Genomic DNA, 25789 nt, shown 5'->3' on the forward strand with positions numbered 1-25789 from the left:
ATACTTCTTATATCTGGGGCTGGGGATTTGGGAATTTGATTTTCGGCTTTTGTCAATCTTTTTTCTTTTTTTCTCTCTCTTTGAAATAAACACATGCTTTTACAGTCAGGAAAAATAATGCAGCATTTTAGTTTGGAACTAGAAGTGAAGTTGTGTTCTTAGCAACCCTGGGGGTTGAAAGGTGATAAACAATCTTAGAGGTGCAGATATGGATGCCCTAAGATTAGGAAACCAGTGAGCTCCTGTTGTAGCCCAGTCTTGTGTGCATAAAGCCCTAGTCAATCCTTAGCACCAAATTTATAGGTGAAATAGAAAACATCTGAATCAGAAATTCTTGGTCAGCCTTGGCTTCACAGAGTTTGAGCCAGCCTGGACTGCAGGAGATGAGAGTGGGGAGGTGGGAGGAGGATGGGATTGCTTTGAGTAGCTGCGGGTGGGTGTTGGGAAGTACCTGTGTAAGTGTGGCTCAGATGAGTAATGCTTTCAAGGCTAGCTTCAAACTGTCAGAGGCTGGGCTGGAGCTCAGTTGGGAGAGGGCTTATCTAGCAAGCATGGAACCCAGGGTTTGGTCTACCACACCTGTTATCCCTACCCTCAAGAGATGGGACAGAAGTATTAGAAATTTAGAGTCATCCTCAACCATACAGAGTGCGAGGCCAGCCTAGGCTACATGAGACTCTGTCTCAAAACCAAAAACCCTATCTATTAGCTTCTGCGCCCTTTGGCCAGGAAGGAGGGTTGGTTTTAAACTTTTGTACAGCTTCAGTAGATTACCGTTGTTGGGCGAATGCACAGGAGTTACATGTACTGTGTCTGCGTACAAAGAATTTAATGTATTAAAGATGAGAGTCCTGCACCAGTGTAACCACACGGCAGTCTGTTATCTGCATTCTCACGAAACACGTATTTTCATTGTGATTTTAAATATCCTAGACAGAGCTGCAGGCAGTACTTTACATTTCTGATCTCACCTTTAGTGTTTCTTTAAAAAAAAACTTCATTCTTTGAGAATATCATACAAACAGACAGACAGACATAGTTAAATTCACCCTGCTCCCTATTTCAAGTCCTCTCGCTTCCACCATGTTGCTATCCCAATTTCATCTCCCCCTCTTCTTCCTTTTTTCTTCTTCATCTTGTCTTCTCCTCCTCCTTTTTCTTCTTCCTCTTTCTTTTCCTCTTCCTCTTCTTCCTGCCTCCTCTTCCTCCTCCTTTTATATAAACCAAGTGCAGTTACTACTGCCCATATTTGCTTGGGTGTGGGGCATGCCCTGGCACATGGTTGACCTAATCAGGATCACACCCCTTAAGAAAACTGACTTTCCCTTCCCTCGGAGGTATCAGTTATTAACAGATCCCCCATCCCTGCTGCACAGTTGACTGCTTCAGCTGTAGGCAGCCTTAGCTGGTTGGTGTGAGCTCATGGACGCAATGACCACTTCATGTCCAGGGACACTGTTCTGCCTTAGTCGTCCTCAGTCTTTGTCTCTTACAGTCTTTCTGTCCCTCTTCTGTGATGTTCTCTGAACCTTGAGGGAAGAGGAGTGTGCTGAGGCCTGTCGGTTGCACTGATCTATGGATATAAAGACATGTGGATATACATGGTTATATGTATTTAGAAGGCAACTTGATACTGTGTCCATTAAGCAAAAGAATGGTAGTAGGTTCACTCTCCAGGGCCACTGAGTTCCCCAGCCATGAGTTCTTGGCTAAATTTATCCTATCAGCCATGAGTTTTCTCCTGTGGAATGGGCCTTAAATCTAATCAGTCAAAAAGAGTTTAAGGTAGTGCTTTTCCAGTTGCTAAAGAAAAAGCTCAGTGCTAAGTGTGGGACACCCAGAGACCCCTCCCTCCCCAAACAGTACAAGTATTGCTGTTGATCTTGCTTGCCCACTTGGACCCGTAAGACTCTGAGGACACCACATACTTTGGTCACAAGGCTTGGAGAGATCAACCTGGTTCCGACCTGGAAGCCACCTCCTGTTGGCTTGCATTCAGAGTACCAAAAGGTGCTGTCCAGGCTGCTGGGGGAGAAGAGATGTCGGCAGTGGATTCTGAGCTACAGTAACAGCTGGCCTGTCAAGATATGCCCATTGGGTCATAGTGACATGAATGTCATGGGTGTAACCAAGTACTTTCTAATATTCCTTAGGAGATTTTTTTTTAACTAGGCAGTTTCTTAAGGTCATTCTTCTATATATTCTCTTTTGTTGTTAAGTAATGCTTCCCATTAATTTAGAATTCTTAAATCAGTGATTTATCTACACATTAAAATTAAAACAAGAAAAATATATATATACTGAGAAACCTCTGTTCTTACCCACTCTCTTTCCTTTTCTGCCTTTATTGGTAATCAATTTAAAATTCACTTCTTATTGTCTAATGGTTTGTTACAGAAATACTGGCAAATATAAATATTATCCTGTCTATAAAAAGATAACACACTGTATGCCCTAGCCTGCAGTTTGCTTTCCTTGATTGACTGTTTGTGTTATGTCTACTTATGGAGGTGTTTTCATTCCTGTATTGCCACATCATGCACTGTGGTGTTGATAGCTGTCTTAGTCACTATTCTATTGCTGCAAAGAGACACCGTGGCCAAACTTATAGAGAGCATTTAGTTTTTCTATTTGTGAAGATGGGGAGAACCATTACACACAGAGAGAGAAACATTTGCACACACAGAGACATGTACAGACATACACATACATCTCTATAGCTATCTGTTGCCAGTAGATGTTTAAAGGATAAGTCCCGATAGAGGAAAAATTTGACAAAAATCTATCAAATAAATGTCTTATGTGTGAGAAATTGAGCAATTCTTCATATGTTTAATTGCTGTTTTAAGTTTCTTCAGCCATATGTTCCTCTGTCCATTTTCCTGTTGGGCGGCTATTTCTTGAATTATATAACCCCTTTCTATAAGCTGGGCGGTGGTGGTACATGCCTTTAACCCCAGTACTTGGGAGGCAGAGGCAGGCAGATCTCTGAGTTCAAGGCCAGAACTAGTTTCAGGACAGCCAGGACTAGGACTGTTATACAAAGAAACCCTGTCTTGAAACAAACAAAACAAAACACCATATTTCTATTAGAATGATTTCTAATATGATTGCCGATGTTTCAAATTTTGATTGATTGTTTGGTTGATTTGGGAGGTACGTGCACCCTGGCATGTGTGTGGCCATCAAGGGATAACTTGAGTGCATCAGTTCTCACTACCTACCGTGTGAGTTCCATGGATCTTACTCAAGTCATCAGCCTTGGCGTCAGGCCCCTTTAGCCTCAGAGGCTTGTCACCAGCCTACACTGCAGAGTTTCTTATAACTTGTTCTATTGTTTTGTATTAAAGTTAGTAATCTCTCTCTCTTGCCTTCCCTCTCCCCCCTCTAACCCCCTCCTACCTTGTGTATATGTGGATGGGAAGCAAACCCAGGGCCTCAGGTGCCCTCTCCCACTGAGGCATGTAGTGATTTTTATGGTCAGAATCAGAGGGAAACAAAAGAAAGTGATTCGGAGCAGCATAGGTTAAAAAAAGGAGTGATATTTGTGTGCTCTCTCTTCTCAGAGAAGTGTGCCTTCATGGAGACGGGCTGTGTACCCAGCAGCTGGTGTGCTGTGCACTCTAGGTGTCTTGGGAGCATTTGAGAGCTTGACTCTGTCCATGTGTGTTTTACTAGTACCTAGAATATGCTTACCAGCCATTTACCTCATATATGATTTTTGAAATTTCTGTTTGGGGGATTGATTGTAGTTGGTAATCTGAACTGAATATATAGCGTGAAGTTATGTGCTAAGCAGGAACTTTGTGGGAACATAGCTCTAGAATGTAGATACCATTGGAAGAGGCAGTGATGAAAAAAACATGAATCTTTTCTTTTAGAGGCCACATAGGAAATAGACGGGTAGACGGTGGAGTTGAGGCAGTGTGTATAGGAAATAGACGGGTAGATGGTGGAGTTGAGGCAGTGTGTGTATCTTTGTAGATCTCATCATTGATGGATAGGAGGGAAAGGTAGGTGATGGAGACAAAGCGTGGAAAGAGGCAGGCTAGGAGAGAAAGGGAAGTGGTGATGAGCCAGCCCAGTGGTCTTCAGTGCTGAAGGCTCCCTGTCTTGTACATGCTTAGTGTCCAATACATCTTCTCCTGACAGTGTATGCTTCTGTGAAAATGTGCTATTAAATCTTTTTGTTCTCCGAAATTATTCTCCGTTCTGTTTTCTAAGGGGCATCTCTAGCTTTTGAAGCACACTGTTTTATCACTTTTCCTGTGGACATTAGTCCATTGTGCAGCCATTGCAGAAACCCTGGAGGGTAGGTAGCTTACAAAGAATGGGATTTGTTCTCCCAGCATTACGGAAGCTGGGAAGTCAAAGTTCCAGACTGTCTTAGAACCCATTCTGTATCCCAGGTAGCACTCTGAATACTTTGTCCTGTGGAGGGAGGGACGTTGGGTGCTCACATGGCAGAACAGCTGGGAAAGTGAATCCCATCTCACAGGCCTGTTTTATGGCATTAGATTCTGATAGCTAACAGACACATCACTCCCTTAGGGCCGCTTCCCAGCACTATGGACCTGGGGACTAAGAGATGTCCACTAATGTCTAGTCTGATGGACTCTCCATCTCAGTGTTCACTTGTCTTACACTCTGGCTCACCAAATTACACCTAGTGAACAAGGGGCCTCTGGATTCTGTTCTGGGCACTAACGGGGTGTAGCTGAACTGGAATGATGCAACAGGCATCTTAAGGAGCAGCAACAAAGCATCAGGCTGCGCTCCAGTGTGGAGCTGAGCCAGCACTCTGGGCTCCCCTCCAGAGGAAGCTCACTTCCTTCCGCGGGCGCCTTTCCATTTATCGCCTCCTGCCCTGTCGCAGAGCATTGAGGTTGATGTGACATGTTTTCAGAAACCATCCCACAAACCATCCCACAACATGACAAGCAGAACTCTATCTCCTGTGCAGCTGTGTGCGGAGAGCACCTCCACGTGGTCCCTTTGTCCTTTGTCCCGATCTGAGTAGACGGTCAGTGTCTGTCCCTGCTGGTCTTGCCCCTTTCCATGCTCCCAGGGGACAACTGATAGGCTTTCTTGACTGACAAACTACACTGCCATTTGCTTCTTTCCAGTATTTTTTAGGAAAAATTTCAAGTGTGGGGGAAAAGTTGAAACAATGTTCCATTGAAAATCACAAAGCACCATAATAATATTCTGTAACTTTTTTAAATACCCAATTTATGGCACGTTCACCCGGTAGTCTATCTTATTTTTTTTTATTGATTTTTAAATGAGCTCTACATTTTTTCTCTGCTCCCCTCCCTGCCTCTCCCCCTCCCCTTCAACCCTCCCCCAAGGTCTTCATGTTCCCAATTTACTCAGGAGATCTTGTTATCTTTTTTTTTTTTTTAATTTCAAGATAGTGGGGTCCCCTATCTCATATTACTACTTGTGACTCGTTCATCTCTGTTAACAGTTCTGATTGAAATGGATAGGAAAGGGAGACAGTGGGCAGTGAAAGGCTGGTTCTTGCTGTGTTTGGCGGATGTTTGGTGAAGACAGGTGAAGTGAATGCAGCCACACTGTCCTGCTTCACTAGCCGTATTGGAAACCCGAGTTTCCTTTTCAGTATAGCCAGGCACTTCTAAAGCAAGCGCTGTGTCCTAGGCACACTTGACCCCTGGAGGGAGAAATCCGCGAGACACGTAGAGCTGGAAGCTGGTCAGAATCTGGGCATGGTGCTGCAGTGGAAAGACCGCCTCCATGGAGTGCTGGGCATCCTGGGCTACAGGGAGCCCCTGTCCTAAGCAGCAGCAGAGATGCTGCAGTAAGGACGCTCAGTTAGCAGCAGACACACTTTTTACAGTCTTAGTTCTCTCTGGTGAAGCATGCCTGACGGTGCCTCAAGGAACACAACAATCTGCCATTGCTGTCCCAGGGCTCCACCTGAACAAGCTGAAAGACCAGCCTTCCTCACACCACAGAACAACTAACTCCCTTTATTTAGTCCATTTTCCCATTCATTCATTCATTCATTCATTCATTCATGTATGTGTCTGTGTAAGGGGTGTGCTCGTGTGTGTCCATGTCTGCACACTTGGACATGTGTGTGCCAGTGTGCACGCCTATGTATGCAGGTATTCGTGGAGATCTAGACTGACATCAGAAGTCTTCCTCAGTTGCTTTCAACTTATTTATTCAGGCGGGGTCTCAGCTGAGCCCAGAGCCTGCTGGTTGGGATAATCTAGCTACTTGATTTGCTCCAAGATCTGCCCCCTCCCCCACCGTCTGTGCCATCCAAGGGCTAGAATTAAAAGCGGTCAGAATTGTCAAGCATTTATTTCTGTGAGTGCTGGAGATCTGAACGCGGATCCTCATGCTTGTGAGACAAGTGAGTTACCTGCTTTGAACATTTGGCCATCAAGGCTGTTGAGGTCACCTGGCTAGCACACACAGCCCTGTGTGTAGTAGGAATGGTGGGCTGCTTCCCGCCACCTGGCTAGCTTTACCCGAAATAATTACACGGAAACTGTATTCTTTTAAACACTGTTTGGTCCATTAGCTCTATCCTCTTACTGGCTAATTCTCACATCTTGATTAACCCATTTCTAATAATCTGTGTAGCACCACGAGGTGGCTTACCAGGAAAGATCTTAACCTGCGTCTGGGTCGGAGAGGAGAATCATGGCTACTCCCTGACTTGGCTTCTTTCTCCCAGCATTCTGTTCTGTCTACTCCACCCACCTAATATTCTGTCCTATTAAAGGCCAAGGCAGTTTCTTTATTAACCAATGAAAGCAACAGATAGATAAAGACCAGACCCACCTCCATCACCTGCGTAGCTCTTGGGTTGATGGAAGGTATGGGAGAGAGCAAGGTCTGCTGTGTGAGTCTCAGATGGCCAAGTTAAATTGCTGGAGACTCCACTCCATGTGATCAAAGTCACCCCAGGGCCAGCTCCTGGCCTGCTGAGTATTTGATCCCAAGAGTTTCTCTTAGGTGTGAACCTGGCATGGCATGCCTGTGCACAGCACCCGCATTCCCGAGTGGACCCGTTATAAACACCTATGTCTACTTAAGACTAGCCAATGAAAAGCATCCCTTTTTCTTTCTTAGTGAAACGTGTGTGTTTGGAGCTGTATATTAGGGCTAACTTCCAAGTGCGGTGTGTGCAGGGGCTGTGGCCGTCGGGGTTCCTGAGGAGACAAGTGTCCTGGACTGTTTTCCTTTCTTCCCAATCAGCCACAGCCTTTGTCAGGTTCACACCTTTGCGTTTATGAACAAGCTAAAGGTTGTCTGGGTTTGTGTTTGCTGTACATTTGTAACGTCTGCTTTCCTGTCCGCCCCCTGCAGGCTCGGGTTATGTATGACTTTGCTGCTGAACCTGGAAACAATGAGCTGACAGTCAGCGAAGGGGAAATCATCACAATTACAAACCCGGTAAGAGCCCAGTGCTTACAGCACTATGGATTCATCAGCTCACATCAGTGTTGTAGCTGTTGCTTCTGAAATACTGGTGGCACTGTAAGAAGCTGTAAGGTGCACACTGGGGGAAGGTTAGTCCCTAAAAATGTCTGAGTACATGACTGAATTCATGCTTTTTTCCTTAACATTTGTAACCTATCAAGCCCCTTGTCATGGTTTTGCAGTTAGTTCCCATGCTTTGTCCTTACACCCCGATGCTGTGTATCTTTAATAGACTTCAGGGGCTATGGTGCTGACCTTCCTAAACCGCTTAGTTTACTGAGTGCTCTCACTGACCCAAGCCTGATCCTGCAATTGGATTCCCAGACAGCCATGCATGTTAGCAGGGGGATGGCATCGCTGTATGGCACATAGCTTCTCATCGTCACACACTGTCTTTGAACTTGTGTGCACACAGACATATGCACATATGCACCTTCCCATGAGTATCTGTTGTGCAGGCTCTCCTGGTGGAGAGTTGCCATGTTTCCTTTTAGAGACTACATTCTTTATAATCCGTTGAGTTTCTTTTGTGATTTTTGTTACCAGGATTCTCAGAAGTAAACTTAATTCCATTTTTAAATAATTGTAGGCCAAGATCTGTTGTCTCTGTGTGATAGTCACCTCACTATGTTTAATTCTTTGTTGCTTTTTTGTTTGTTTTTTTGATTTGTTTTTTAAGACAGAGTTTCTCTGTTTATTTTTGACTGTCTTGGAACTCCCTCTGTAAACTAGGCTGGCCTTGAACTGACTTAAAATTCTACTTTTAACCTGAAAATCTCCTAGAATATTAATGCCATTAAACAATATTGACTATATTGACAGACCTTTTATGACAAATTAGCGTAAAAAATTCACATTTTCTATGCCCATCTTTTTATTTTATGTCACATTTCCTAGTTTTATTCTCTGGGTTACCTTGAAAATATATTCAAGAAAGGGAAGATATGTTTGTTGGTAAAATGCTAGGCTTGTAAGCTTGGGGACCTGAGTTCAATCCCAGAAGCCACATGAAAAGCCCCTTGTTGCCCAGCAAGGAGGTAGGTGGAGTCAAGTGGGTTCTTGGACCTCTGTGACTAGCCAGCCTGCTCTATTTGGTGAGCCCTAGGCCAGAGAGATGACTCAGTGGATATGGGTGTTTGCCACCCAGCTTAGGGACATGAGTTGATGACCCAGCACTCACGTGGTAGAAGAGAGACCCTACTCCTGAAAGTTGTCTTTTAATCTGCACACAAGTTGCACAAACAGGAAGTAAATACATACACACACATATGTTTTTTAAAGACTGTAGACAGTGCCCAGGGAATAACACCCGAGGTTGACTTCTGATCCCACCTGTGTTATATGCACACACGCCTGCACACAGGAAGTATTTAATCACTTCTTGAGATTCTTTGTTAGATTGCACTATTTTCTATAATAAACAAGATTTAAGAATATATGATTTTGAACAGTATTAACTCTGTAGTCACAAAATGTTTCTTATTATTTTTCATGTAAAAATTATATGTCATACCAATTCTCAGCACAAATTTTCAACCGGAAATCCTAACTTCAACTTTTACCTTTATCTTTTCTGTTAGAATGTTGGTGGTGGATGGCTGGAAGGAAGAAACAACAAAGGAGAACAAGGGCTTGTTCCTACAGACTATGTAGAGGTAAGAACGTAGGAGAACAGGGCTTGTTCCTACAGACTATGTAGAGGTAAGAACGTACCGCCATTGATTAACTAAAGCTGATCTTTGTTCGGCATCTTTTTACCAGTTGAGTTAAAAGGCTGTCAGGAAGATAGCAGCCATTTTAAAAGTAAAATTTCGTTGGAAAAGTAGTAAGTAGTAATTAAATAAAACACAGAACGTTCATTGAAGTAGAAAAAGGGAAAGGATTTCCTATGGACCCAAGCTATGAGGATGTTTAGGTTAGCTTCCTTCCCAGAGTAGAAACTTTTGGTTTTTCTGAATAAAAACCCCCATTTTTCTTTTGCTGATGTATAGTACCTGCTGCCCAGAGCTCTATGGTAAGTTAACTGACAGAGTGGAGTCTTTAAAGGGTAGGCGTCACACTTCCTTCAGCTATTTCCATAGACACAAGGGTGTCTCTGCTGCAGCAAAGGATAGCACCCCCATATCCTGAGGTGATCCTGCAGAGACAAAGCCACTGGGTAGCCATGCCACCTTCTGGGTCAGCTACCTGGCACCCTGCTAGCTGCCTGTAGGTCTCAAAACTGAGCATTTACCAATCATCTTGAGTGACAGGAACTAAGGTTTCCTGCTGCACCTGTGACTAAAATTGGAGCTGGATCAAGAGCTGTGAGTCTTTGGTTCACTCAGTGTAGAAGGGGACTGTGTGAAGAGTGCTGCCCTGGGACCTGACAGACAGCCCAGTGGGGAGGCTCTGCTGCCCTGGGACCTGACAGACAGCCCAGTGGGAAGGCTGTGCTTCTCTGTCTGTGTTCTCTTGTCTATGGTTGAAAATGAGAGGTGGTGTCTTAAACTCTCTGGGAAATCAGTAGCTTTTTTCCCTTCAGAAATGCGTGTTCACACACATGCTGTAGATTTGTCCATACAAGGCTAGCCGTTTAGAGGCCCCTGAGCACGGTTTGAAAGTCTGAGTTTCAGATCCTCTTCTGGCTGTATGCACTGCACATGTAAGATCCTAAACTGGACAAGACAGAGAAATCCAAGGATTTAGGTTGATATTGGTATCCTTTTTATTTATAGAATTCTGTTTGCCTCTAAAGAGGAGTAGTTTCAACTTCTTTGTGTGTCTTTCAAGACTATACCAGAAACGGACCTATCCAACAGGCTAAAATTGGCCAGAACATGGATGAACCAGCAGATCCTTCTTCAGCAGGATAAGATAGATTCCATGAACTAAAATAGGCCATGTTCTGAACTATAAAGCATTTAATGTGCCTAAAAGAAGAGAATTAGGGGTAGAACTTAGTGCCACACTGATTGACTCCTAGCACAATCACCCGACAGAGAGAGAGTAGGTAGATCAATCATAGAGAGCTTCTTAGACTATAGTTAAATTTAACTCCAAACAATAACACAAGAATTGCTAGAAAATGCCAAAGTGCTTGAAAATTAGTCTAAGTTGCACATAAGTCAAAGAAGAAATCTCAAGAAAAAATTGTTTAAAGTAAATACAAATGAAATTACATCTTATCATCAGTGTAGTGAGCAGCAGAAACCGTCCTTAGAAGGACGTCTGCAGCGCATGGAGTGTCTGCCGTGATAGACAGCACTTGCTGTCTTCCGTAAGCTCTCGCTGCAGTGCAGTCCATGACACGATGGCTTCTTTCTAACGTGCAGATTTTATCCAGTGATGGAAAAGATCCGTTTTCTTGTGGAAATTCCGTGGCGGACCAAGCTTTCCTCGATTCCCTCTCAGGGAGCACTGCTCAGGCCAACTCGTCTTCTGCCAACAGCAACAGCCAGGTACGTCCCTCCTCCTGTGGCCTGGACTGGCTTTCCTGAGACCGAGCTTAAGTGGAAGCTATGGTTCAGCCTTGCTGTCATTGCTCCCTGAAAGCAACATCAAAGTAGCTGGGGGAGGAGGTGCCAAGGTGGGGGTGTGCCATGGGGGGGTGTGCCATGGGGGGTGCCATGTGAGGGGTGTGTGCCATGTGGGGTGTGTGCCGTATGGGGGAGTGTGGCATGGGGGGCGTGAGGGGATATTGTGGCATGACATTGTGTGGCATGAGGGGCTGAGGCATGAGGGATGTATGACATTCCTGCTGGGAATTAACACAGACCTCACCTGAAATGCCTGCTAAAGACTACAACATTAAAAACAAAAATGCAAGATAGGGTGTTAAAATTTGCTTTTGAGAGTATCAGGATTTGAATACAACCCCCCAAAGGCCAAATATTCCCCAGAATGAGGGTCTATGAAGAAGGAAGGAAACTGATAGAGGCGGCCAGTGTCTGTTGGACCAGACCAGGGCTTTGTTATCCTCTTGTCAGGCACTCGGGCACTTATGTGCTAGTGCTGCTGGCTGTGAGTGCGCCCAATGTGCACTTGTGTTTTTAAGAATGTACATATTTTCAACATCGCATGTTGGTGCTTGCCTTTAATCCCCACACTCACACTCGGGAGGCAGAGGCAAGTGGGTCTGTGAGTTCTAGGCCAGCCTGGTCTATATAGCAAGTTCTAAGCCAGCCAGGGCTGCATAGTTAGACTCTGCCTCAAATACAAACTAAGAGTGACAGAAGGAGTACATATCATATGTTCTGTCTTCTATTACTTGTTCCTATAGTCTCCAGAGCTTCATCTGTGGAACTGAGATTTAGCTCTATGAGTAACAAAACAGGGAAATGTACAGACCCTTTGGTGTTTTGAGTTGAGTGGTTAGGTGTTCACATGAGAGGATGTTGTATCCTCTGGCCTCTTTGGGAGAAACAGTTAAATCTCCCTCAGTGATTCCCATCACAGTGTCGCTGCTGGGTGGGGGCAGTGCTAGCACATTGGTTGCTTCCTTCTTCACTTTCTAGTCCACGGCAGCAGTTACTGAGTGTTTAATCAGTGAGAAATGTCTGATGCTATCTTAGTCATACGGATGAGCTGAAGAAACACCTCTCTAAACTCCCCCTGTTGTGAACAGTAAATGCTAACTTTCCATTCAGTTTCTCGTATACCTCGGGGAAAGTCCTGCTCTGGAAGGCCCGGCAGGGGAGCCAAGCTGCAGCAGGACACGCAGTGTTCAAGTCAAGCTGCAGCAGGACACACAGTGTACAAGTCAAGCTGCAGCAGGACACGCAGTGTACAAGTCAAGCTGCAGCAGGACACACAGTGTACAAGTCAAGCTGCAGCAGGACACACAGTGTGTAAGTCAAGCTGCAGCAGGACACGCAGTGTAAGTCAAGCTGCAGCAGGACACACAGTGTACAAGTCAAGCTGCAGCAGGACATGCAGTGTTCAAGTGAAGCCCTGGGAGCTCTCCACAGGTGTAATGAGGTGGAGCCTTGCATACACACAGGACCTCTCCTTTAAGACAGTAACATAAATCGTGGGGTGGCTTCTTGGTGGACTTAACAACTAGTAATCTATTGACTGCATTGAGCTTTAAGTGCTTTTGGAAGGGAACAGTAAGCTGTGGGAGCTGGAGCCCACTCATTGGTATCTTACAGTCCAGTGTCTCCTTTGTAAACTAGTTTCCTAGTGTGATTGAAATGCCAAGCAGAAATCCACCTTAACAAAAATAAGTCTCAATCATAGTCCACCTGCAGGGTCTGACTCAGCTCAGATGTGAAAAGTCATGGTGGCCATGGCCTGTCTTCCTGTGTCGGCGTGAGAGAAGTCACCTAATCACCTAAACTCAGAGATGAGACAGGTTCAGCATGTTCTCCCAGAAGGCACCTGCCCTGCTCGGGCTGCATGTTTAGTTATCAGGTGCAGGTGCTTGCTCTAGGTGCCCTAGGATGTCCACGGGAAGCAAGATACAGCAAACTCATCACTGCGCAGCCAGCAGCTGCCACTAGAGAAGCCCACATGCGGTCTGGACTGTGTCTTACACCATAGTACCCTGAATGACCATGGGAGCTCAAGGACTGAATGGGCTCAGATCAGATGTTCTGTGTGAGCCTGCAGCACAGATGACATGCTGTGCTTCACGTTACATCACATCAAGATACACAGTGTCTGGGCAGTCATTGCTGAGACTAGGGGACACCTGGACTATCTGGGTCTTTTTCTATTACATTGCATTTTATCCTCTGTCCAGAAAGGAATCTGCGTGGAATGAGTTTGACACTACTCACTGTCCTCCTAACAGCCTGCTGCCTGTTGTTAACGTGGCCGGAACCACTGCTCTTTTCCTCCTGTGTGTGCAGGCTTGGCTTGTTCCTGTCCCATCATCAGCTGAGCTGTAGCTACCTGATGCAGCTTTAGAGTTCAGGACCAATGTAGAATTCTTTCTCTTTAATTGCTGTTGTTTTATGGCTGCTTCAGAGCAGCGAATGAGTTGTCCTCTTCCTTCTTTTGCATAGCGTCGTGACCTGAGGATTCATGTTGATGGGCTCAGTGCAGTTAAGCCCACTGAGCTCTGCTGTTTTCTCTGTTTGTGGTTGCCTCCCGGGGAGAGCTCCTTCAGTTGTTTCCCTACATTGAGTAGATTTTGGGGCTCCCTTACTCTGACTGGGTCAGCCTCAGTTGGCTAATTTTTTTCTCTTTGATATGGGCCATATTTTCCTGCTTCTTCATTCCTGGTAGTTTCCTTATTGGATGCCAGACTTTCTGATTTTTCTTTGCAGTGCTAAGTATCTTGTACCCTCATTAATATTTTGAACCTAATGATATATGTAAGTTGTTTTTAAATGCCCATTTCTCTTTGGCTTTAAGCTTTTCTAAGTGTGAGCAGAGGAATAGTTCACTTAGGGGTATCTTTGCCCTGCTGCTGAAGGGAACCCTGGCCGTCCACTGTGCACTGTGAGATGCTCTGCTGTGTTAGGATTGTGTTCTGCATCTCCTCCCCTAGTCCTCCTCTGACTTACAGAGATTCCTCACAATGACTTTATTAGATGTCAGCTCTAGACCTAGGCCCTCTGTAGACCCGGAGCTTCCTGGGTTCAGCTCTAGACCTAGGCCCTCTGTAGACCCGGAGCTTCCTGGGTTCAGCTCTAGACCTAGGCCCTCTGTAGACCCAGAGCTTCCTGGGTTCAGCTCTAGACCTAGGCCCTCTGTAGACCCAGAGCTTCCTGGGTTCAGCTCTAGACCTAGGCCCTCTGTAGACCCAGAGCTTCCTGGGTTCAGCTCTAGACCTAGGCCCTCTGTAGACCCAGAGCTTCCTGGGTTCAGCTCTAGACCTAGGCCCTCTGTAGACCCGGAGCTTCCTGGGTTCAGCTCTTGTCATGCTCTCACTCCAGCCCTCACCTTAGGCTCCACCTCAGCAAGTCTCAGAGCTCTGGGCTCTGTGAGATCCTGGCAGCAAGTGGGGCATTTGTAAATCTCTTGTTTCCTGTAACCCAGGATCACTGTCCTTGGGGGCCCGGTGATTTGAAAAGTTTCCTGTATGTTGTCATTTTTTTAGCATGAGTGAGAATGTGAACTGGGTCCCGATGGTCCTTCTGGGTTACCTTTTCTGTGCCCTCACTTCCAGGATGTACTTTATTTGCATCTGTGAGATGAGAATGGTGTCATTCATTTCACTCCATAGACACCTTATAGTGTTTGTTCCATGCTGAGCACTGGTGGATCTAGGACATGGGCTCCATAGGTTGTCAAGGAAGTCAGTGGCCATATTCCAACAAAAGCACATACCTGAGGACGTTTACTTTTGCCTCTTCTGTCCCTTGCTGTGGCTCTCAGTCTGCCTTGAGGTAACAGGGTGGCTCTGGTCTTCCTGACTGGGCTCACACAATTGGTGCTTTTGAAAGGAAAGGGTTAAAATCCTGACATTTTGCAGTCTCAACTGTGTATTTTTTCTGGGTCTGTCTTGCAAGTTATATGACATGCATTGTATTTGTCATGCCCATTCTCACCCCTGTTGGGGGAGGCTGTTTATTTGTTCCCGGCTGCCAAGACCACGAAATAACCACACAGAAACTATATTATTTGCAATACTGTTAAGCTTATTTTTGGCTAACTCTTATATTTTAAATTAACCCATTTTTTTTTTTCATTTCTGTATTGCCACAGAATAGCTGTGGCTTACTGGGTAAAGTTCCAGCGCATCTCTTTGGTGGCAGCTACATGACTTCTCCCTGACTCTGCCTACCCTCCCTGTATATATCTCTTTTAGCCTGGCTATATTCTGTTAAGCCATTGGACAAAAGCAGCTTTTTAATTAACCAATAAAAGCAACACATATACAGAAGGACTTCCCACACCATTTTCCTTTCCTGTTTTAGTGGATATAGTCAACCACGTTGGGCACCAATTTGTTGGGGGAGGCTGTTTGTTCCTGTCTGCCTAGACAATGAAATGACCACACAGAAACTATGTTGTTTGCAGTACTATTTGGCCAATAGCTTAAGCGTATTTTTAGCTAGCTCTTATATCTTTAGTTAACCCATCTTCATTAATCTGTGTATCACCACATGGCTGTGGCTTACTGGGTAATGTTCCATCTCTAGTGTCTGTCTCCAGAAGAGTTAACATGGCTTCTCATTGACTCTGCTCCCTCCCCCCTCTCTCTCCATATATATATTAGCCTGGCTATATTCTGTTTAAGCCATTGGCCGAAAGCACCTTCTTTATTAACCAATAAAAGCAACACTTACACAGAGGGACTTCCCACACCCCTTGTAGCTTGCGATTATTTTTAGTGCTTCAGTGGTACTGTGTGGTACCAAGCAAACAGGCTTGGGAAGATACAGCACACTACCACAGAGTTGGCTGCTGTATGCATTGTTTGTGAGTAGGTGGCATGCTGGGACTTTTTGGCTTTGTTTTGAACTTTCTGGTTTTGGTTAAAACTTTGCTATATGTTGTCCCTGCTCATTGAGTACCTTTTTATTTTAAGGTGAACATTTTGGCTCAGATTGGTTGTGTTGAAAGTCTCAGCCAGTCACCCCCTTCTTCTTCTTCTCCTTCTCCTTCTTCCATAAATAAGGTAAATTTGACGTGTGAATAACTACATGAAGAAATAATCCTTTACCAGCCCGACAGGTATTATTTTCGTATGTGGGGATTTGAGGAAGCTCTTCTGGGTCTTGGTTGGCCAGATGTGATGGAAGAGTCAGGGCCTGCAGGCTGCCAGCTGAGACTTTTACTGAGGCCTGACTGGTGTGTGTGCCCGGCACCCAGTGAGCTCTAGTGAGTGACAGTAGACCCTGTACCAGAAGGGGCAGAAAAGAAAGGGCTGAAAGTGTTGCTCAGTGGAAATGGGGAAGAAAAGGCTAAGGAAGCGGGACCCCTTGGCTATGAAATGGAGTGGGTTAGTGTATGGCTGAGCCTGTGGTTTCAAGACAGGCAAAGAAATAAGTGGCCAAAGGATCTTTAAAACAGACCATTATATCCCATCACGTTGCAGATTTTGAAAACACCAAGCTCTTGGCTTTAAGTGCCTAGAAAATGTGTCTCCCAAAGCCTGAGTGGTGGACATTACCACCGAGCTTCACTTCTGCCTTCTGCTCTTCAGGGTATCCAAAGGAAGCAGATCCTTGGATAGTAGAAAATATTCTAAATGTCTAGTTTTCATCTCTTTATTTTAAAATGTCTCCAGTAATGTGACCTGGCATTTAAACTGCTTGGAAACGTAACCATCATATGACCTTCTCCTTTTAGCATAGCTACTCATAACTACTCAGTGAACTGGCTTAGCTCTTTTCTTTGTCATTTATTTTGGTGTGGCGTCTCACTCTGGAGCCCAGGCAGCCTCTAGAACTTGCTGTGCAGCAGGCTGGTGTCCAGCCCTCAGGCTTTCTGCCTCATCAGGTGTTTCTCTATATTCCCGGTAAATTCTCACATAGAAAGATAACTCTGCCGAACCCCACCTTGTCAGTAACGTATGCACTGATCTGTTCACACTGAGAGGTTAGAGTTACCAATCCCTTCTTACGGTGTGGGAGCTGAGAAGGGTGGATTGTTCATATGTGAGTAGCTAGTAAGTAGGACAACTGGGATTCAGGCCTAGAGAAACATCAGAGCCTGCATCCTTAGTCATTGTACCCACGTGAAATTTATGTGGCCCATGGTTACAGAGCAGTTTGAATTCGCCTAGGTGTTTGGTGTCTGGCCTTTCCATTGTGCTGTGAAGTTGAGCACTGAGTAGCCCATGTTTAGGTCAGTGATGGGCTTACATGTGAGTGGCCCCGTAAGATGCGGATGGAACCGAACACTCCCGTTAGTGCTGCATCAATGGCCTCACAGAATACATCACTCACGTGTGTGTGTGTTTGTGCTGACCCTGCTGACCTACCCACTGTCCATCGTGTAAAAGTGTGCATTTGGTTGTGCACAGTGCACCACAGGGACAAATGGCTGTTTGGCTGCTTTATTATCCACTCTACTTCATAGCCCGCTGGTGTAGTCTTCTTGAACAAGAAGTCACTATAAAACCTCTGCCGCCCCGCCCCCGCAGCTGTGTCAGACCTGCCGTGAGTGCTGCATCTCATGATCGAGTCTTTCTCTCTACCTGATTTCATCTCATGTTGTTTTGTTATTGTGGCCGTGGGAGCAGTAGGCTCCTATGTATCCTAGGCACATATGTATCCCATACAGCCTTGGTGGATAATAGCTTGTCTGCTTAGGTTTATAAAAACATGCTGTCCCACAGCACAATCCCCTGGATGTAGTTCTCAGGAAGTAGCTTATTAAACACATTGACTGCATCTGTCATGATCATAGCTTCCCTGTGGGTATAGATACATGAGTGCGATACACACACCTGTCACTGCTACCTTTGTGACCATCCCAAGTTCATTCTCAGGTCCTTTGGTTACAAGGTTTTCTCAGCCACTTAAGATAATGCTGTAAGTTCTTTCAGGAGATGGCTTGAAACAGCCAGGATGAGGTTACACAGGCAGTAGTAACCTGTTATGTAGCCTGTGTGTGTGTGTATGTGTGTGTGTGTCTTATGAAATTTCAGTGGCTTTTAGATGTAAAGTTTCAGACAGGCAGCTGTGTTGAATCTACTGCTCCTGGATGATGAACAGTGCTTAAGTTAGTTGGGGTAGGGATTAGGTAGAGAGGTCATCCATAATCAGTGAATTATGGGACAAGGAGGGATTGTGTTTGCCCTCCATCCATCCAGGTAGACATTCTAAAGTGGCAGGCCTGTTGTTCAGCGGCTAATCCTTGTCTCCACTGAAGTTTTCTTTAATGTCTGTGTATTGCTCTTTAAAATGAGAATCAAGACCTACTTAAAAGTCCAGTTAAACGAACCTACTCAAGAGCAGTTAAGGTCAATGGAAAATGTCATTCTAGCAGACGCAAGGAAATGTGCGCATCAGTGAGAGCGGGCTGTTGCTCACCACACTTGCCTGCGTTTTCACTTGGGTTCGACATAGAAATTGAAATGCGTTTCCGTTGCTTCTACCAGCAAGTCTGTTGTTCTCAGCCGTCCTGTGAGCCCATCGCTGATGGAGTCACCGTTTCCAGACATCACAATACTCTATCTCTTGTTCCTCTCCCACACAGGTTGGTGGTGGCAATGACCCTTGGTCAGCCTGGAACGCCCCCAAATCTGGGAACTGGGACAGCTCAGATGCCTGGGGCACCAGGACAGATGGGGCTGGTGCCCAGAGAAACAGCACTAACAACTGGGACGCTGCCTTCGGCCACCCACAAGCCTACCAAGGACCAGGTGAGGGGACTTCTGCTGGAGTGACTTACAGGAAAAGCAGGCCAATGTTGCTATTCTCAAAGTCAGCACACCTCAGCAACTCTGGCTGGAGGGTCCTGCATCTCCTCAGTGCTGACGCCATCTCCTTGGAACAGTAGGCACCTCTCAGGATGTTGTTGGTAATGCCTCCCAGCATTGCCTCCCATGGAGCCTTCCTGGGGTCCACGAATTTGCTAGAACAGTATTAACTCAGGGAATCACTTGACTTACTGTTGCCAGAGTATTACAAGAAGTACATCAAGGCATGCACAAGAGCAGCCAGATGAGGAGGTCCCTAAGAGAGACATGGGGAGAGGTGGTGCTTCCAGGCCTCTCCTGTCACACCGCCCCCAGCCCCGGGGGTTTTGTGGGAAAGTCATCCCCTTGGCATGGCTGATTATTTACTTCCTCTCCAGCCAGTCTCCTCTTCACAGAGAGGGAGATGGGCTGAAGACTCTGAGCATCCAGTCATTCATAGCTGGTTTTTAAGGAGGTGAGCTCAGTTCCACAGTGCACCATGGGTCTCCTGGAGTAGAAGACACTCTGGTCATCCAGGAAATGCCAAGGCACGAGCACTGGCTCAGGAGGCTCTGCGCATTGGGTTTTAAGCAGAGGAGAGATGTGTTGAAGGAGAGGCAGTCCAAACATGAAGAAAGGATATTTGCACCAGGCAGGGTGGTAGTGGCACACACTCACGAGGCAGCGGCAGGTGGACCTTTGTGAGTTCAAGGTCAGGTGGTCTACAGAGACTCCCAGGATAGCCAAAGGAACACAGAGAAACTGTCTCGACAGAAAAAAAAAAAAAAAAAAAGGATATTTGGAACAGAGGATGTAACTTAGTTGGCAAAGGATCTAAGTTTGATCCCCATAACCTACTGAAAAGTCCTAGGCACTGAGATGGAAACAGGCAGAACCCTAGGGCTCACTTGGTGAATTCCAGGCCAGCTGGAGACTGTCCCAAAACACATGGTCAGGGTTGGAGAGTTGGCTCCACGTTTAAAAACACCAGGGTTCATCCCCCAGACTCACATGGCAACTGAGTGTCTGTACTTCAGTTCCAAGGGATAAAGTGCCCTCTGCTGGCCTTTGTGGGCACTTCATGCACAGATGTGCTTGTGCACACACATACACACAGTGCAAACATACACGCTCCTGAAAGGATGTTCATGTCAGGTTCCATGTACATGTACCACACACACAAATGTACATGTGCATACACACACATACACACAGTGCAAACATGCTCCTGAAAGGATGTTCATGTCAGGTTCCATGTACATGTACCACACACACAGATGTACATGTGCACACACATACACAGTACAGTCCCCACCCCAAGGATCTTCACGTCAGCTCTGGAACTAAAAAGATGCAGGACTGCTCTGTGTTTCAGCCTGTCATGTGAGCCCCTCAGCTTCTGTGTGACACGACAGAGCCCAACAGCAGAGGACTCACTGCTCTTCCGCGTCTGTCATCATTGCTAAGCAGTTGTTCTTAGAGGTGTTGTCCCTTTCTCTCTAATGCCTCTGAATTAAGAAGTTTTTTTGTTTGTTTGTTTGTAAGTTTGTAAGACTAAATTTGTCCACGCCAAAGCCACTAGGAGGCTTTGGGGGGGGGGGGTAACCAGGTCACACTGCTGTAGTCTGTGTTAATCAAAAGCTGCTCAGAGCAGCACTTGGGAGACAGAGCCAGGTAGATCTCTGTGAGTTTGAAGCCAGCTTGGTCTACAAAAATGAGTTACAGAACACCCAGAACTTCGTAGTGAGACCCTGTCTCAAAAAGAAATCCATATTTAAGCTATAAGACAGTGATTACTGTAGTTAGACATTAACAAGCCATCACCTCACATGTGTGTGTGCGTGTGTGTGCATGTGCACACATAAATGTTTCCTGAGAGTATCTAAAATCTCTTAGCAAATCTCCAGTATACAATAAGACATTGGCAATTGCCCCAGGCCATGTATAAGAACCATGACTTACTCCTGGAAGCTGCACTGTCTACCCTCCTGTCTGTATTCCTACATCCCCTTCCCTATCCGGTCTACATCCCTGCATACCCCTCCCCATTCTATCTGCATCCCTACATCCCCCTCCCTATCCCGTCTACATCCCTGCATATCCCTCCCTATCCCATTCCCATCCCTACATCCTCCTCCGTATACCATCCCCATCCCTACATCACCCTACCTATCCCATCCCCATCCCCACATCCTCCTCCCTATCCCATTCCCATCCCTATATCCCCTTCCCTATCCCAGCCCTATCCCTATCCCAGCCCTATCCCTATCCCAGCCCTATCCCTACATCCCCCTCCCTATCCCATCTCCATCCCTACATCCCCCTCCCTATCCCATCTCCATCCTTGAATCCCCTCTCTATCCCATCTCCATCCCTGCATCCCCTCTCTATCCCATCTCCATCCCTGCATCCCCCTCCCCATCTCTTCTACATCCTTGCACTCTCTCCCTGTCCCATTTACATCCATGTACCCCTCCCTATCCTGTCTACATCCCTACACCCCTCCCTATCCTGTCTACATCCTTGTACCCCCTCCCCATCCTGTCTACATCCTTGCACCCCCTCCCCGTCCTGTCTACATCCTTGCACCCCCTCTCCATCCTGTCTACATCCCTACACCCCTCCCCATCCTGACTACATCCTTGCACCCCCTCCTCATCCTGTCTACATCCCTACACCCCTCCCCATCCTGACTACATCCTTGCACCCCCTCCTCATCCTGTCTACACCCCTACACTCCTCCCCATCCCATCTACACCCTTCCATCCCCTCCCCATCCTAGTGGTAACATTTCTCTCTGCTTCCACATGCTCAGTAGTGTTGAAGATTCTACATATGACTGAGATGCTAGTACTTGGCCTTCTGGGTCTGGGATTGTTTAAGTGTGTGCCATAGTGTTATCTAAATAATATCACGTTGAGTATGTGTTTAATAATTTCTTCACCCGTTCATGTGCTGATAAACGCCACATCCTGGCTACTGCAGGTATTGCTCCAGTGACTGTTGGAGTGAAGATAGCTCTTCAAGGTGCTGATGTAATTCCTAATGGGCGGCTAAGTTAGGCTCTCCCCATCCCCCAGTGTTTAAGGGTCCCATACCTTTCTGTAGTCCTGCTGACTTCCATTCACATCAGGGCTAAAAGGACACCATTCTGTCGGTACTCTTGCCAGTGACTCAGTCTTCCTTATAAATCCTAGCAACTCTAATGGCATACAACTCCTTTTTTCCTATATAAGTAAAAAATGTTCAGTTTTTCACGTACAAGAAGGATTTATAGTTGTTCTTGGATCTATCTCAGTTGCTGGCCTCCCCACCATTCTTGTGCTTTCCTGTACCAACATTAGCATTCGCACTTGAACATAGACACTGTGACTCTCAGTCTGTCTGATTGTCGGAGCCCGTTTGGGTCCAACACAGATTCTCTAACTAGACTGGAACGGAGTCGCGAGGAATAATCAGACACAACTTACACGGTCATCTTGGAAAAGGCCAGACTCCCCCGTTTATTGTTCCAACATCTTATATATCCATCCCAAATGAGCGGGAACACACAAAGGCTGTTGCCTAGGCAACCAGGTGCCTGGACTTTAGTCACATCTAGCAGTCAGGTAGGTACTGAATTAGCATCTCTATAAGATAACCTTCAAATTGCATAAGGAAAGAAACCCCAAACATCCTGACCAGTTTCAGTCAACACCTCTTCTCAGGTAATCCACACTTTAACAAAGGAAGCTAGGAGCAAGGCATCCTGGCTTTTGTTAAGGGCAGACAGCTTGTCTGCAGAGCTATGTATCAGCTCAAGCCGGGGCAATGGCTTTTGTGGCATATCAGAATATGCGCCCACATCTGATGACCAAGGCAACAACCTGATAGGCTGGGCAGGGGGAAAGTTCTCACCCCAAGCAGGACGGAGCAGGAGGTGTAAGATTTCATATGCAAAACTTACACACTGATTCTTTCTTAAACCTTCTATTTACTATATCCCAGGCCATCGTTGACCATCGATAATGGAAGTGGAACCTGAGTACAGAGACCTGTGGTGTTTGCTTTCCCATTGTTGAATTGTTGGGGAGATGGTGTTGCTTTTTTGGAGATTTTATTTACTTCTGTTTTATGTGTATAAGTGTTTTGCCTGCTTGTCCTTCTGTACACTGTTGAGTGTGCAGAGCTCTCAGAGGCCAGGAGAGAGAGAGAGCATTCGATCTTTGGAACTGGAGTTACAGGTGTTAGGCACCATTTGCGCGCTGGGAGCAGCAAGTGCTCCTAACTGCTAAGCAGTCTCTCCAGCCTTTCACTGCTGAATTGCCTGAGTTCCCTGTATATCTGGAACACTGGCCATTTATCACACGAGGGTTCACAGATGCCTTCTCTTCTAGCTGTAAGCTGTGTGTTTCTTTGCTGGTTGTTGCCTCCTGTGCTGTGCTGGAGCCTGTGGGTTGGAGGTGGCCCTACTTGTTATTTTTGTTTTAGTTCCCCAACTTCAGTGTGACACCTAGACATAGAGCTGAGGGCATGTCAGGGGTTTCTCCCCATTATCCTCAGGAGTTTTATGGTTTGGGTATTTAAGTAACTGATTTTCTTTTGGCTTTTTTAGATGACATAAGGTAAGGGCCCAGGTTTTGTTCTTGTGTGTGGACATCAGTTTCCCCAGCACCATGGACTGAAGAAGCTATCCATTGAGGCACTTGTAAAGAGTTTGTTAACCTAATTTGTAGAAGGAGCTGTGGGCTATGTTCCTGCCACCTGGCTCCCGGACGCCCAGCTAGCTCAGTCGGTAGAGCATGAGACTCTTAATCTCAGGGTCGTGGGTTCGAGCCCCACGTTGGGCGCCATTCTGTAACATTGAACAGGACCTGCTTGTTTGTTGGGGTTTCTTGTCCTGCCAGGTATCCCACAACTGTTTAGTCCCAGAGAAAATCACACGTAGGTCTCCATAAATTATAAGCTGATTGGCCCATTAGCTGTAGCCTCTCACTGGCTAACTCTCACATCTTGACTAACCCATTTTTCTGATCTTTGTTAGCCATGGGGCTCAGTACCTTTTTTCAGTGGGGCAGATCACATCCTGCTGCTTTGGTGGTCTGGGCAGGAGTGGGAGGAATCAACTTCCTCCTTCCCAGAATTCTCCTGTTCTCATTACATCATTTCTACTTCCTGTCTGGTTTACCCGCCTATACTTTCTGCCTGGCCAGTCAGCATTTATTTAAAACATGATTGACAGATTACAGACAATTCTCCCGCACCACTAATTGTCTTGTTTAACTTAGTTCTCATTTGTCTTTTGCATTAAAAAAAAAAAAGGCAGAATTCCTAAGTCAAGCCTTGAGACTGCAAAGCCTGTGATCTTTAATTCACACTGGACTCTGCTTTACATCTCCGTAAAAACTGGATAGCTCCAGCACTTGTTACTCAAACTTAAGCAATCCCACTTACGTTTTCTCTCTTGCTGTTTTTGGTTTTTGTCCCCCCCCCCCCCAGCAACTGCTGAGGACGATGAGTGGGATGAAGAGTGGGATGACCCCAAGTCCTCATCCTCGTACTTCAAGGACTCAGAATCAGCTGAAGCAGGGGGACTCCAGCGGGGAAACAGCCGTCCCGGTGCCTCTTCCATGAAGCTGCCCCTTAACAAGTGAGTTTAAGGGGGGCAGAGGATGTCTACTCTCTCTGTGCAATGTAAGAGAAGTTTTACTTCTTTCTAGTCTGTAATCTACTGAGTCTTAGATTAGAAGCTGACTTCATTTCATCTGTTTCACAAGGCTAGTGAGTGAAGTGTTCGTTTTTATTCAGTTAACTCCCCAGGCCAGGCGTGACGCACACCTGCAATCCGTGGAGGTGGAAGCACGAGAATCTTGAAGTTCAAGACAATCCGCAGCTGTAGGGAGCAAGGAGTCTGTCAGTGTTTTACTATTTTATTAATCACTTTTCATGTGCCAGGCATTGTGCAGGGTGGTTCACGGGCACCCTCAGATCCCTGTGTGGTATATGGCTTTCCTGTTTCACTACAGGGAAAACTGAAGCCTGTTCACATTCAACACAGATGGTAGGTGGGTCAGTGAGGCTCCCAGGCCCTCAGGACACAGAGTGCATGGTCCCACAGAATGTTTCTGATATGTGTTTCACCCCGAGTTCTCTTAGCTTAAGGAAAACTATGTTTGTGGGCCATGGAGATCCACTGCTTGTGAATGCGAACACAGCCTGATTGTGGGATAAGGAAAGATGTTAGTAAGCTCTCTGTGTATCCCAGACCGCTAACCCTCTTCTCAGTACTCTGGGTCTGCAAGTCAAAGTGGATTCAGAGGGTGGTAATTTGTGTCACTTTTTTTTGAAAGTCTTTGCTTAGCATATATCTAGAGATGAGGCTCAAATCTTGTACCTTGTGTAATGGGGCCTGCAAGGTCTCCATGTCTATCTAAGTAGCAGGGTTAACTGAGCTGTTAGACCACACACTCCCATGCCTCTCCAGTGTCTTCCTTGTGGCTTTGTGCTCAGCTGTCTGCATAATAAAACTGGCCATGGCTATCCATTGCTTGCTCATCTCTAAGGCTGCAGTGTTCTTGGTAGAGTGGGTTGTGGTGGGCATTACTCTCCATTGTTCTTTCCGCCTAAACAGGAGTTCAGGTAACTCAATGCCAGAAAAGGAAGTTGGAAATTTAAATATACTGGAGCACTGAGAGAACACATTTTGATAATGATAAAAAAATGATATATTGCTGTTTACGTGAATATTCAGTCAATAATCATTGACTGCATAGATGTGGATGTGGAGCAAGGTGATCCTTGCTCTAAATAGCCAACTCAAGTGGACATACTGGGTCCTGGGGACAGAGAGACTTCACTCTGTTATTGGAAATAGCGGTTTCAGACTCGATCAAGCAGGCAGAATACCTGTGAACATCACACCTGCTGGAGCCATAGGCTCCCTTCCCCTGCTCAAGCCTCACTGAGTAGCTAACTGGCCATTGGCCACTTGATTACACTTTACAGTTTCCACCTGAAAGACAGAACAAGGTTAAAACTGGTGTGTTACGGCCACATGATGAGAAC

At 46.0% G+C, this 25789-nt stretch overlaps 1 protein-coding gene and 1 non-coding gene across 2 annotated transcripts in view; both read left to right on the forward strand.

The window, feature by feature from the left end:
- The window catches only part of Snx9 (sorting nexin 9), a 78795-nt gene that overhangs the window by 29379 nt on the left and 23627 nt on the right, over nt 1–25789 (forward strand). Inside the window, exons 2-6 of the mRNA XM_050135718.1 lie at nt 7348–7434; nt 9042–9116; nt 10776–10901; nt 18544–18709; nt 24224–24374. Coding sequence (XP_049991675.1) covers nt 7348–7434; nt 9042–9116; nt 10776–10901; nt 18544–18709; nt 24224–24374 — 605 coding nt within the window. The remainder of the gene's footprint in view (nt 1–7347; nt 7435–9041; nt 9117–10775; nt 10902–18543; nt 18710–24223; nt 24375–25789) is intronic.
- Nucleotides 23502–23574, forward strand: Trnak-cuu (transfer RNA lysine (anticodon CUU)). Its single transcript has one exon. It is a non-coding gene; the product is annotated as a tRNA-Lys (tRNA).

Source organism: Alexandromys fortis, unplaced genomic scaffold (assembly GCF_014885135.2).
Source record: "Alexandromys fortis isolate MF-2015 unplaced genomic scaffold, M_Fortis_MF-2015_v1.1 scaffold_23, whole genome shotgun sequence".
NCBI classification, from domain to species: domain Eukaryota; kingdom Metazoa; phylum Chordata; class Mammalia; order Rodentia; family Cricetidae; genus Alexandromys; species Alexandromys fortis.